General features: G+C 37.2%; 1 protein-coding gene across 2 annotated transcripts in view; it reads right to left on the bottom strand.

The window, feature by feature from the left end:
* SLIT2 (slit guidance ligand 2) overlaps positions 1-12,477 on the bottom strand; it is a 386,076-nt gene that overhangs the window by 95,983 nt on the left and 277,616 nt on the right. Inside the window, exons 12-15 of one of the 2 annotated variants that reach the window (XM_043871492.1) lie at positions 8,703-8,774; positions 4,506-4,649; positions 4,230-4,393; positions 3,239-3,262 (exon numbers count right to left, since the gene is read on the bottom strand). In XM_043871492.1, the coding sequence (XP_043727427.1) occupies positions 3,239-3,262; positions 4,230-4,393; positions 4,506-4,649; positions 8,703-8,774 (404 nt within the window). The remainder of the gene's footprint in view (positions 1-3,238; positions 3,263-4,229; positions 4,394-4,505; positions 4,650-8,702; positions 8,775-12,477) is intronic. The other variant, XM_043871493.1, reaches the window with a different exon arrangement.

Here is a 12,477-nt window from a genome sequence, read left to right as displayed (position 1 = left end):
CTCTCACATAATCTTCAGAAATGCTTAAAAAGCCCTCTTTTGTTCATTTGGATTTTATAAAAAGAGACAAGTAAATCCTGATTTAAGCCTCAGCAGCTTGTCATGCTGTAGAAAGCTGCGTGACGTTCCATGGTGCTTGACGGAACCATGTTTTACTCATACCTGGCAACCACATGGTTAGATCAAGCACAACAGAAAATCTCGCTACATAACCACTACACCATCCACTAGGCCAAGGGTAAGACCAAGAGGAGAGATGGAGGGAAGCAGGAGAGAAGCTACAGACGCTCTGGAAACGTAATACTGTTTACATGACATGCATTCTTCCCGCAAGAATGTTTATGACCATAGTAAGAGTATTACTACCGAAGGGTTCCTGGAAACACAAAGAAGGGGCTATACTGAAAGGTGCCTCCCGCGTTCCTCAGAACTGCAGAATGGAAACAACAGCTTTTTCGGGAACAACATCCAGGGAGAAGTTGAAGGTGCGCTACAAGGACAACAGAGAGGCTCAACAGATCTGTGGTGTCTTCTTGAAAAAAATAAAAACAAATAAGAAGGCGCAAAAGAGTGAGACTAAAAGAAGATACATCAGGATTGAAAAGGGAGGATATTATGTTTCAGATCAGACACTTTTACTTACAGCCCAAATGGTGAATTCCTGAAAAAGTAAAGATCACCCAGAAGGAAAGAAAGACAGAGCAGACCCAAGTAAGATTCGCATAGTATATATAAAACTCACTAAGGTTTAGTCCTTCCTCCCTGACTGTGGCAATTATTGGGGAATGGCCTGGTGTGACAGGAACCGTCATGCTTTGTAAACTTTCATAATCATTTTGTGAAGCACAGTGGTCTTACAGGAAAAGCAATGACATACAAGATGCATAGCACAAATTAAGTTCTTGTCAAGTCCTTTAAAAGATGAACTCTCTTTACAAGATAAATTTTGTTCTGAGTGATCACTGTACTATCTAGATGCCATCCAGAATGGTGGTAGGCAAACAGACACGTAAAATGAAATAGAATGAAGATTATGAGATTGATCATCAAGGACTCCCGCTGGAAAATTTGGACGAAACCTTAGGTCTTGTGGCTTACATGATTTTAATGACGTTTCCAACTCATAAATAATGTTACTGAATTAAAAGGAATCAGGATCTTGGAAGAAGTTCGCAAAGTTGAATATAATAGTTTCATTACATTTGGCAATTAATGTAATGACATTTACGACATGACGTGAGGATCTGTCGTATTGTGGTTTAAGTTTTCATTTTAAAAGTGAAATAAAGAAAATGCAGGGAATAAAGTGTAAAATGACAGATACACGAGGTATTTTACATTGAAAATAATCTACATTCAATGCAATGACAATAATACTTATTTTATGACTACTCTCTCAGCTTAGATTTTAATTAATATCTGGGGGTGGGGGAGAGGGAGCAGAGGCTCAAATAATTTTTCTGAGTCCTGACTTCTAGAATTACGCTTTTAAATCATGTAAACTGAATAATCAGAAATTGACAATTAAGCCGTGATATCTGATATAGAGGGTTTTTTTTTTTTTTTTTCCTCGCAAAACCTATTTTGGCTGCTGTTAATCTTATTAGTCACCGACTCAATGCATATCTGACTCGATGGATGGCATCACTGACTCGATGGGCATGAGTCTGAGTAAGCTCTGGGAGGTGGTGATGGACAGGGAAGCCTGGTGTGCTGCAGTCCATGGGGTCACAAAGAGTTGGACACGACTGAGCAACTGAACTGAACTGAATCTTATTAACAAAATTTTGAAAACAACCTGATTTTGTTCTTTACTTGGTGAATTTGAAATACTAATTTCTAATTATTGAAAAAGCATATTTAAATGTAATAGATTGAATATTTTGATAATAATTATATTAACTTCTCTAATTTGGACACTTAAGTAATATCAGTGTTTTATCCTATGGGGGGTTCTGTTTTTCAATATAACTTTTTCTGGGTAATAGTTATCAGATGACTTTCTATTTAATAATTGGGTAAAAATAATAAATTTTGAAGATTGCCAGTGAAGGTCAATTTTTCTTTTCAACATGTTACTTCTGGAGCCAGTGTAATATACAAAATATTACTGATCATTCAAGTCAAAATATGTAATAAAACAAAATCAGTTAAATGCATAAAATTATTCATATTATAATTCAACAATGGCAAGCAAGGTATAGTTCCTTAAAATAGAGACCAAACCTAGAATTCTTAAGAGAAAATGTGTTCTTTTTCACACTAACAGTTTAGAAATATCTTTATTTATAACTATTAAAATATTCTATAGTCTAGAATATACCCAGGAGATTACAAATGTAGCCAATGAGTTACTAACATGTATTTTTAAATAATAGTTTAAAACAAACAAGTCAAGAGGCATTTTACACAATTGGCAGGCAAGGAAGAAATAAGTAAAGAAACATACTTCAAAGAACTAGTTCTAGAATCATCAGCTTTGACACTGTTAAGACTGCAGTGGTAAAATATTTCAATTATTTTTCTAAGAAACACTCCATTCAACTAAGTTATTCAAGGCACTGGGTGCTCATGATACTTTCAGGATGGATGTCAATCCTGCTTTCATGGAGTTGTTATACTACAAGTCCAAAGATGCAAGAATTTCAGATCACAAACGAAGTACAGCTGCACATAAACCAGTAGGAAGCTGATGCTTTGGTCTAAAAAGTGAAGCACAGCAAACCAAGTAAAGCAAAAAGTAAGGGATACTTTTTTAGTATAGAAAAATCTCTATAAAATAGTAAATCTCATAATTGAAAACACAGTTTTGTGTGTTTGTGACTGATTGCATGTAGAACTAGTTCTTTGACAACAGAAAGGTCTGTCTTTAAAACCAGCTCAAGAAGCTATATTTTAAAAACAGGTTGAAAGGTCAGATATACAACATAAGGAGAGAAAATGATTTAAGTAGAAAGCCATAGGTTCAAACATTTTAGCTACTGTGAGAAATTTTAGATAATGTGCCAGAGTGAGAGAGAGAGAAAAAAAGTGGGAGTTTAATAATATATATGTTTAACATCAGAAGCTGCATGCAAAGGTCAGGTTTTCAGGAAAAAGTTACTAGTGATCTATGCAGGATCTAGCTACACAGTATCCACTGGACTTTTGAAAGCATGCATATCAAAGTTTTAGAAGCTAGGTTTTATAAGTGAGGAAAAGGTGTCTGCAGTTAGTCCTACTACCGAGCAAAACCTACCTGGAATGAAATACTGTTCTTTAGCTAAATAAAAAAAAGAGAAAAAAAATAGAAGATGCACCTGAATGTCAGCAAGCAGAGATATGAGTTATATTAGATTAAGAATGGACTAAAGTTACTATAGATAATTAAGTGAAAAAAATGTATATTCACAGCAGTGGCTGAAGTATAACCATGAGTAGAAATGCATCTAGAATCATGGACAATAAACGGCTTTTTTTGATATTAGCTTTTTAGTATGAATTAACTGCCGAATGTGAAATAACGCCTGGAATAGTTAGGTAGTGTACTACCCAAAACATAAACAATGCATTTTATTTTGAGAAAATAGAAAGGATTATACCAAAGCAAATAGTAAATTTCAATGAACTAAGTTTTCTCTTTAATATTAATACAATGCACCTATATTTCACTTTTTATAAGTAAAGGTAATATTCCCAAAGTGTTAAAAGATGGCCTTTTAGAAAAAAAAATATATATCCTCACAGTCCTGGTCAAAATGTGAGAATGTAAAGCTAGGAACAAAACATTGCTTTCCTGTGAGAAGCAAGGAATTCAGAGTATTCTGTTTTTCCCCTACTTCTGAACCTGAGCAAATCAAGTAACTAAGTCTCAGTTCACTTTCTCAGAGAAATAGACAATTAACTACTTCACCATTGCTCAATGGAAAACAATACAACAAACACGAGACTTAACAGGCACTGAGTTAGAAGGCCACTGTTAAATTCAGACCCTGGGATTACAGCCTGAAGTACCCAGGCATCTTTCTTCCTTTATTTCTTCTGCTGGATAGTGTGTTAAAAAGGTTACATGTAGGGATTCTATGTGAATGGTGTCTACAGTTCTCTTTATATTTTTCTTCATGGGCAGAAGAAAAAGAAATGCAATTCTGTAATGTTTGGCAATTTAGTCGAAGGTCAGCTGTCTCTACATCTCATTAACTACTGTTTTCAGCAACACAGGGGAAATGTGACACAAAGTAAGAAATTACCTGAACAACGGAATTTCTTGCTTTTGATCTGTCCAATTCTTTTGTTTGCCAGTCGCCGGGGACTGGTGCAGCGGGCGCCACTGGTCTCAATTGGGTTGGTATGGAGATAATCCGCCAGCCACTTGAGATGGCAGTCACAAATAAAGGGGTTCTGGGCCAAATGCCTTTCAGAAACACATACAGAACACTTTTACACACGACTTGCAATGAACTCAACTCTCAAATCCAGAATGAAAACAACGGTCATCAAATCTGATCCTGATTCTACATACATACATGGTTTGAATGGCCCGGAGAGGTGAAAAGGTCCCCTTGGCGATGGTCTGAAGCTTGTTGTCGTATAAGGAGAGAAGGTTCAGGTTGTGCAGATCCTGAAAAGCATCTACCCGAAGGCAGTTTATCTTGTTGGCATTCAGTAATCTGTTTGATCAAACAGTCATAGAATTAATTACAGTGTAGTATCTCATTAACCCACCTTCAAGACTCTTGTTCTTGAGAAAATACAATCAAGAAATTCATTTCTTTTAACCTTGACACTAAGATTTAAATGTCATTATTGAGGTATCACAGGTTGAAGATTTGGGGTCATGGCAGATAAAGCAAGGGTCATATCTAATGATTGGATTGCCTAAATCTAGTGGCCCTTACACATTTATCCAACAAAAATTATTAAAGATATTCTCTGGAAGGTGCGGAAATACAGCAATAGACAAAGATGGGTGAGACAAGCCTTTGCTGTCAAAGGCTCCATAAAGTCCTCATAAACATTAGTCTTCATAAACATGGAGCTGCTCTATGAAAAAGAAGTCCAATCCATTCTCAGAACAGTAGCTGGAGTGAGACTTCTAAACATAATCAGATCACGTCACTCCTCTCCCAAACCATGAAGTAACTCCCAATTTGCTCTGAATAACCCAAGACCTGACAATAGCCCAAAATTCCCAATGGGATCTTTGATTCCCTTTTCCAAACTCTTGCTGTTCTTTAGTCACTAAGTCATGTCCAACCCTTTGCGATCCCATGGACTGTAGCTTGCCAGGCTCCTCTCTCCATGGGATTCTCTAGGCAAGAATACTGGAGTGAGTTGCCATTTCCTCTTCCAGGGGATCTTCCCAACCCAGGGATCAAACTCACATCTCCTATGTCTCCTGCATTGCAGACGAATTCTTTATCCACTGAGCCATCAGGGAAGCTCTATTCTGCAGTATAGATATCCAATTCACTTTGTTTGGCACCGTATCTCACAAACTTTTTTTTCTCATATGCTGCTGCTAAGTCACTTCAGTCGTGTCTGACTCTGTGCGACCCCACAGATGGCAGCCCACCAGGCTCTCCCATCCCCAGGATTCTCCAGGCAAGAACACTGGAGTGGGTGGCCATCTCCTTCTCCAGTGCATGCATGCATGCTAAGTTGCTTCAGTCATGTCTGACTCTGCGTGACCCTATGGACAGCAGCCCACAAGGCTCCTCTGTCCACAGGATTCTCTAGGCAAGAATACTGGAGTGGGTTGCCATTTCCTTCTCCATTTTCTCATATATTTTACCAATATTCAATATTAGGATTATGTGGAGCCATGGCTTACAGATCTGGCGCAAACGTCATCCTTACAGGTTACATGTCACCTTGTCTGTGCTTTTATTCATGCTTGCTTCAACTATGGGAATACACGGGTCCTGCTCTCCATCTGCCTCAACCATCTGGCCTATCAAGACCTCAGAGGAGGCTCACTTTCTTCAGAGCAAGACTTTTTCAGAATACAACTTCCACCCAACTAACAAGCTCCTTCCTCTACTTTCCAGAGCAAGTTAGTCAGTGTTACCTAGTTTCATCAACTATTTTATACAGGCCCACATGTTTGCCTGCAGAGAGTTTAGCCTTCTGGGGGCAGAAAAGTTTTTGATAGTTATTCTCTCTCACCATTTTGTTTAGAGCTTTGATGCTTAGGATTTTAACAAATACTTGGCAGCTCAAAAATGTGCTATATGGTTTGGGTGTGATGTCTTTCTAACACACTGAATACTGTTTCGCAATTTGCCCAACAGACCCTCTGTGATTAACAAAGGGTATTTCAGTTTTACTTGCTTTTTAAATATCTCAACTCTCTGCCTGTGCAAAGTCAGGACTTCCTCGTGGTAGTTCTCTTTGCTGTACTTGTCTTTTTTTTTTTTTTTAAACTCACCTTTGCATTTTCCCTGGTAGCTCAAATGGTTAAGAATCTGCCTGCAATGCAGGAGACTTGGGTTTGATCCCTGGGTTGGGAAGATCCTCTAGAGAAGGGGATGGCAACCCACTCTAGTATTTTTGCCTGGAAAATTCCATGGACAGAGGAGCCTGGCGGGCTACAGTCCATGGAGTCACAAAGAATCAGACACGACTGAGTGATTAACACTTTCACTTTGCTTCTTTTTATTTTTTTATGGACATACTATTTAGGTGTGTTTTCTTTCTTTATTTTTTTGTCCACACCATGAGACATGTAGTATCTTAGTTCCTGAACCAGGGATCAGAGGTTTTTGTTTTTTTTTTTAATCTTCTTTTAGGAACTGCAGTTTTGGCCTTCTCTGTGGTCTATAGAATCCTTTCCTAAGAGCTTATAGGCCTGATTTGAGGTACGGACTGATTAATCCCATACCTCCTCACTCAGGGCCATGACAGGCGGCATGGAGCTAACTGAAAGAGGAGGCAGGCAGCAGAATGCTAATACAGGGAGAAAGCAGGGAGTCTGGGAGACAATGAAAGAAAGTGCTTCTCTGAGAATTTTGTACTTACTTTCCTTTCAGGTGGTCCAGAAATCGGGGGAAAAATATTGAACACTACTTTCTTTCGTTCCTTCCATTTACCTACTTCTCCCAAATATCTCATCTGTTCAAATGGATCTAAGAAGCTTAACTGAATCAAATTCTCAGCTAACCTTAGAGAGTCAATTGTGCCTTATTAGTCCCGGCAGGCTTAGTCTAGGGACAGAATTTAAGGCACAGTGAGAAAGCTGGTGTTTTGAGTAAGATTTATCTACATAGAGATTCCAAGGGTTTATTAACCCATTTACTACATCAACTACCAATAAGTATGGGAGGAAAGGAAAAAAGGTGCAACTTTAAGTGTCGATACCACACGGGGCAGTGGTAGCAGAAGAAATTAGAAGTAAATGGGAAAGAGAACAGTGCTAGGAAATTGTGGAAGAACTGACAGAAAAGCACATAAAAAATAGACAACATTTGGCTGTAGCACACAGCTATACCTAACTTCCTTGCAAGGATTATAAAATAATTTGATGCCCAAATAAAATCACTAGGTTACAAAAGTCAGTATTTAGCATGGCTGATTGGTTTGTTGTAAAATGAATTTATTGGGTTATATAGCATTAAGAAGAGAGAGAATGGAACAGAATTGACAGTACGATATATAATAAGGTTAAATATTGCTTTGTTAACAATTTGTTTCATGTGTGTGTGTGAGTATGAATAGGACTGTGATATATAATATGCTTCTGCATAATAATAAACAGTTAAAAATATGAATAATAGGATATAATGATAACCATACATTTATCAAGTAAAGAAAAAGATCCACATTTTGGAAGTTTGTGGGATTAGGAACACATTTTTACCAAGTAAATGGTACAAGCCTAACACCAACAAATGCATACACTCAAAAGAGAAAACAGCATTCTAAACTTAAGAATTTTAAAGTAAACTGGCTGTGAGCTAGTTGAGAGCAGAAATTGTAGCACACTCATCTTTTCCTCCATAGCAGCTAGGTCAGTGTGTGCCCCAAAAGAGATATCCTATAAATGTTTGGGGATATGAATAGATTTTGATGATCCAACACTAACAATCTTAGTATTAACATATGTTTTTTTCAATCTCATTTTCATATGAGCATTCATTATGACATCTGGAGTCAATTCTTATTCTTATGAATTTGTATCATAAATACTTCTTTTGAGACAAATGAGTTGTAGCTGTTCTCTAAGCAGAGTGGTCTTTAAATATTAAAATCCAGGAAATTTACAGATGATTCTCTCACTAAAGATTAGTTTGTTAACACTCTGTCCTAGACTACAAGAGACCTTTTTTGTGTTGGGGGATTTTATTCTAGCATTGTCACTGTTAGAGATTTTTTTGGACAAACATGAATAAACATATCACCATGTCTTTCTCCTTCCCAAGTACTATTAAATCAAAACAGATAAATTTCATAAAGGGCAAAGACTGCAGAAACTTGAAATGATAGAACAGCTGGGACACTCACATTTATGACACTGTGGAAAGAAAGGTTTGGGGACAATTTCAAAGTATTGTGTCTTCAAATAAATAACCATCATCAATGTTAGCTTCACTAATCTTTTCCATTTCATTAAACTGTGTCATTTTGGGTCAAATTTTTCTGAAGCCTCCATGAAAATATAAGACGGTACACTGAGTAAAATATAATATTTAGGTTCAACAGATGAAAAACAATCAAATACTTACAGTAGCTGTAAGGAAAATAGTCCTTCAAATAAACTTTTTGGGAGTTCTGTGATTTTATTTCCATAGAGGACACTGGAAAACACATGATTTAAACAAACAAAAAGAAATAAACTTAGAGACCAGCCAGCAAAACAAATTTATCCAAACAAACATGTTCAGGTATAAAGGAGGTTAGTAAGCTCCATATATCATAAAGCCACAGCAGAGTAAACAAACTTTAATTTGGAAATGTTTCTCCCCTGATTATGGTGTGTGTTTATGGTAGAAAGTTTGGAAACCAGAGAAAAACAAAAAATTAAGGAAAATTAACATGATTTATAATTTTACTGTCCTTTCACAGAAATGTCCACTGTTAATGTGTCATGTTTTTATACACAAATACACACAGCTCTTTTTATGAAAGCACATGGGATATAACAAAGCAGAACGCTAACCTGGAATCCATTGTTCTTCAAAGGGGTAACATTTAGAATAATCATAATGGTTAAGAGTGAAAGGAATCCATATAAGTGTAAAATATTTGTTTTAAATATATAATGTATATACATCAGAAATGTAAAATTTGCAAAGACAGTGATCATTAGTATTTATACAGACTTTTTAAAATGTTTGTTCCCCAAAGAAATATGAATAGGAATGCATCCTTGTGTCCTCACCCCGCCCCCCACCACATTAGCCACTAAGTGTAACTATAAAGTGCAGGGACCTCAACAATCACTTTAGAATATCTAGTGCCTAGGCTTTGGCACACAGTGATGTTCTAACATGGGATTGATGAATAAATATTGTTTGAAGAGGAAAATGAAGTAAAAACTAGCACAGGAATAAATCAAGGGGATTATCTTATTCACAGAAATGGTGAAATGAGAGAATTTCAACAGCAAGGAAATGAAAACGATCGACTCATCATGCTGGCTACTGACAACAGGTCTGCAATGACGCCCTTCTCTTCTCAGCCTCATAAAGGAGGGGAGGGACCATAATAATGTGAAGGAAAAGACAGAAATTGTATTTTTAAGGGGACAAATGAGTTGTAGCTATTCTCTAAGCAGTCCATGGTGTCGCGAAGAGTGGGACATAACTTGGCAACTGAATAATAACAACAATCAAGAGTTATAAAAATGTGTATATAAATTTTTAGTAAGTAGTTTCTCTCAGGAGTTTAAGGAAAAAAATCAGAGACAAATACAATATTTTATGTGCTAAATATTAATTGTGGCCTAATTTATAATGGTGAAAAATGAAATACAAATAAAATGTTCCCAGATTGTAAAGAAGAGGATTGGCTAAATATATATTTCACATTGATAAAAATCATGTTTGAAGAAATATTTGGGGACATGAAAGTATTTATGTATGATCTGTGCCGGTCACACCCAGCTCCTTGTGGCCCCATGGACTGTGGCCCATCAGGTTCCTCTTCCATGGAATTTTCCAGGCAAGAATACTGGAGTGGGTTGCCATTTCCTACTTCAGGGGATCTTCCCGACCCAGGGATTGAAGCCGCATCTCTTGCATCCCCTGCATTGGCAGGCAGGTTCTTTACCACTAGTATCACCTGGGAAACCCTTATGATATTAAGTTTAAAACAGCAAAATACTGAAGAATATATTACAGTATAATTTCATTTAGAAAAATATACTCATATATACTTAGAAAAAAGTGGACGATCTCTAGATTGTAGGTGATTTGCCATTCAGAGGTCATTTGAATTTGCATCTATCTATCTATATATTTTAAAAAATTTTCTCTACAATGGGCATATATACGTTAAGAGTCAGAAACATTCGTCTGGAAAAGAAATAAATGGATATTATAAAATGTAAAATAAAAAGCTGAAATGAGAATCAAAATACGTTTGGCAGCTGTACCTGACTTCTGTTCAGAAAGGAAGGGAAATGACAATGCAAGAGAGATGAATCAGAGTGAGGAAAAAGCTGTTCCCTTTTAAGATGTGAGTGAGAGGTGGGATAAATTATAAAATATGAAGAAAATTCTTAAGGAAATAAGTCTGGGTACTATATTGTACAAGTAGACATACCATTTGTATAGATTCTAGTGGTATAGTTATACGGTTTGACATAAAAAGTCATTTATGTAGAATATAGATTTTTTTAAAAATGTAAGTCAGAGAAGAAACAATTTTAAAAACACAAAAACAAAAGAGAATTCTATATTGTCAGACTCAAGGAGTAAAGGGATTAAGAAAAGGTAAAGCAATACTAAGATATGTCTTTAGGTCAAGAGTAAGAGAAAGAGGGCTTTAGGGAACAAATGATCAGATCAAGTTGGCACCAATTTGGGTATTCAATAGAATATCATTCAAGTAATGCATTCAGCAATAGATATTATACATTTACCATCTGCCAGGAATTTTGCAGGTTCTAAGCTTGGTGCCCAATTAAACTGAATCCACCTGTTACTTGTTCATGTGTGTGTGCATGCTAAGTTGCTTCAGCTGTGTCTGACTCTGTGGGACCCTATGGACTGTAGCTTGCCAGGCTCCTCTGTCCATGGGATTCTCCAGGCAAGAATACAGGAGTGGATAACTTGTTCAATGTTCACCATTTGCCCATGTGCCAGTCACGATATAACCAAGATAAATAAAAGGTATGGTTTCAAAGAGTCAACCAAAAGGGTGCATGATTGCACTTTACATTTTCTGCCGGCAGTTGTTTCCCTGGTTTTGGACTTCATATACTAAAACAAACAAACAAACAAAAATGAACCTAGGCAGACACTGCAGGTGAAGTGATAGTTTTCCTTTTTTTTTTTCTGGTCCAAAGAAAACTGCAGTTTTCTGAGCAGACCAGCATCAGTTCAGTTCAGTTCAGTCGCTCAGTCGTGTCCGACTCTTTGCGACCCCATGGACTGCAGCACTCCAGGCCTCCCTGTCCATCACCAACTCCCAGAGTTTATTCAAATTCATGTTCATTGAGTCAGTGATGCCATCTAACCATCTCATCCTCTGTCGTCCCCTTCTCCTCCTGCCCTCAATCTTTCCCAGCATCAGGGTCTTTTCAAATGAGTCAGTTCTTTGCATCAGGTGGCCAAAGTATTGGAGTTTCAGCTTCAACATCAGTCCTTCCAATGAACACTCAGAATGGATCTCCTTTAGGATAGACTGGTTGGATCTCCTTGCAGTCCAAGGGACTCTCGAGAGTCTTCTCCAACACCACAGTTCAAAAGAAACAATTCTTCAGCGCTCAGTTTTCTTCACAGTCCAACTCTCACATCCATACATGACCACTGGAAAAACCATAGCCTTGACTAGACGGACCTTTGTTGGCAAAGTAATGTCTCTGCTTTTTAATATGCTATCTAGGTTGGTTATAACTTTCCTTTCAAGGAGTAAGCATCTTTTAATTTCATGGCTGCAGTCACCATCTGCAGTGATTTTGGAGCCCCCCAAAATAGTCTCTCACTGTTTCCATTGTTTCCCCATCTATTTGGCATGAAGTGATGGGACTGGATGTCATGATCTTAGTTTTCTGGATGTTGAGCTTTAAGCCAACTTTTTCACTCTCCTCTTTCACTTTCATCAAGAGGCTCTTTACAATCCAGATAAGCTGGTACATCTCCTCCCCTTAGTATGAGTGTAAAGTATTCTACAGACCCCAGGTGTTTATCTAAGTATCACACATGTGTATCCTGAAATTCTCACTGGCTACTATTGACTTCGGAAGTTCCTAAGAGCACTGCAGTAATTTACATCAATAAGAACTCTTCTGTAAGCATCTCCTCAAACAAAGAAACCAGATTTCATTTTTAAACT

Source organism: Cervus elaphus, chromosome 17 (assembly GCF_910594005.1).
Source record: "Cervus elaphus chromosome 17, mCerEla1.1, whole genome shotgun sequence".
In the NCBI taxonomy this organism is placed as follows: domain Eukaryota; kingdom Metazoa; phylum Chordata; class Mammalia; order Artiodactyla; family Cervidae; genus Cervus; species Cervus elaphus.
This window is presented reverse-complemented; position numbering and strand designations above follow the sequence as displayed.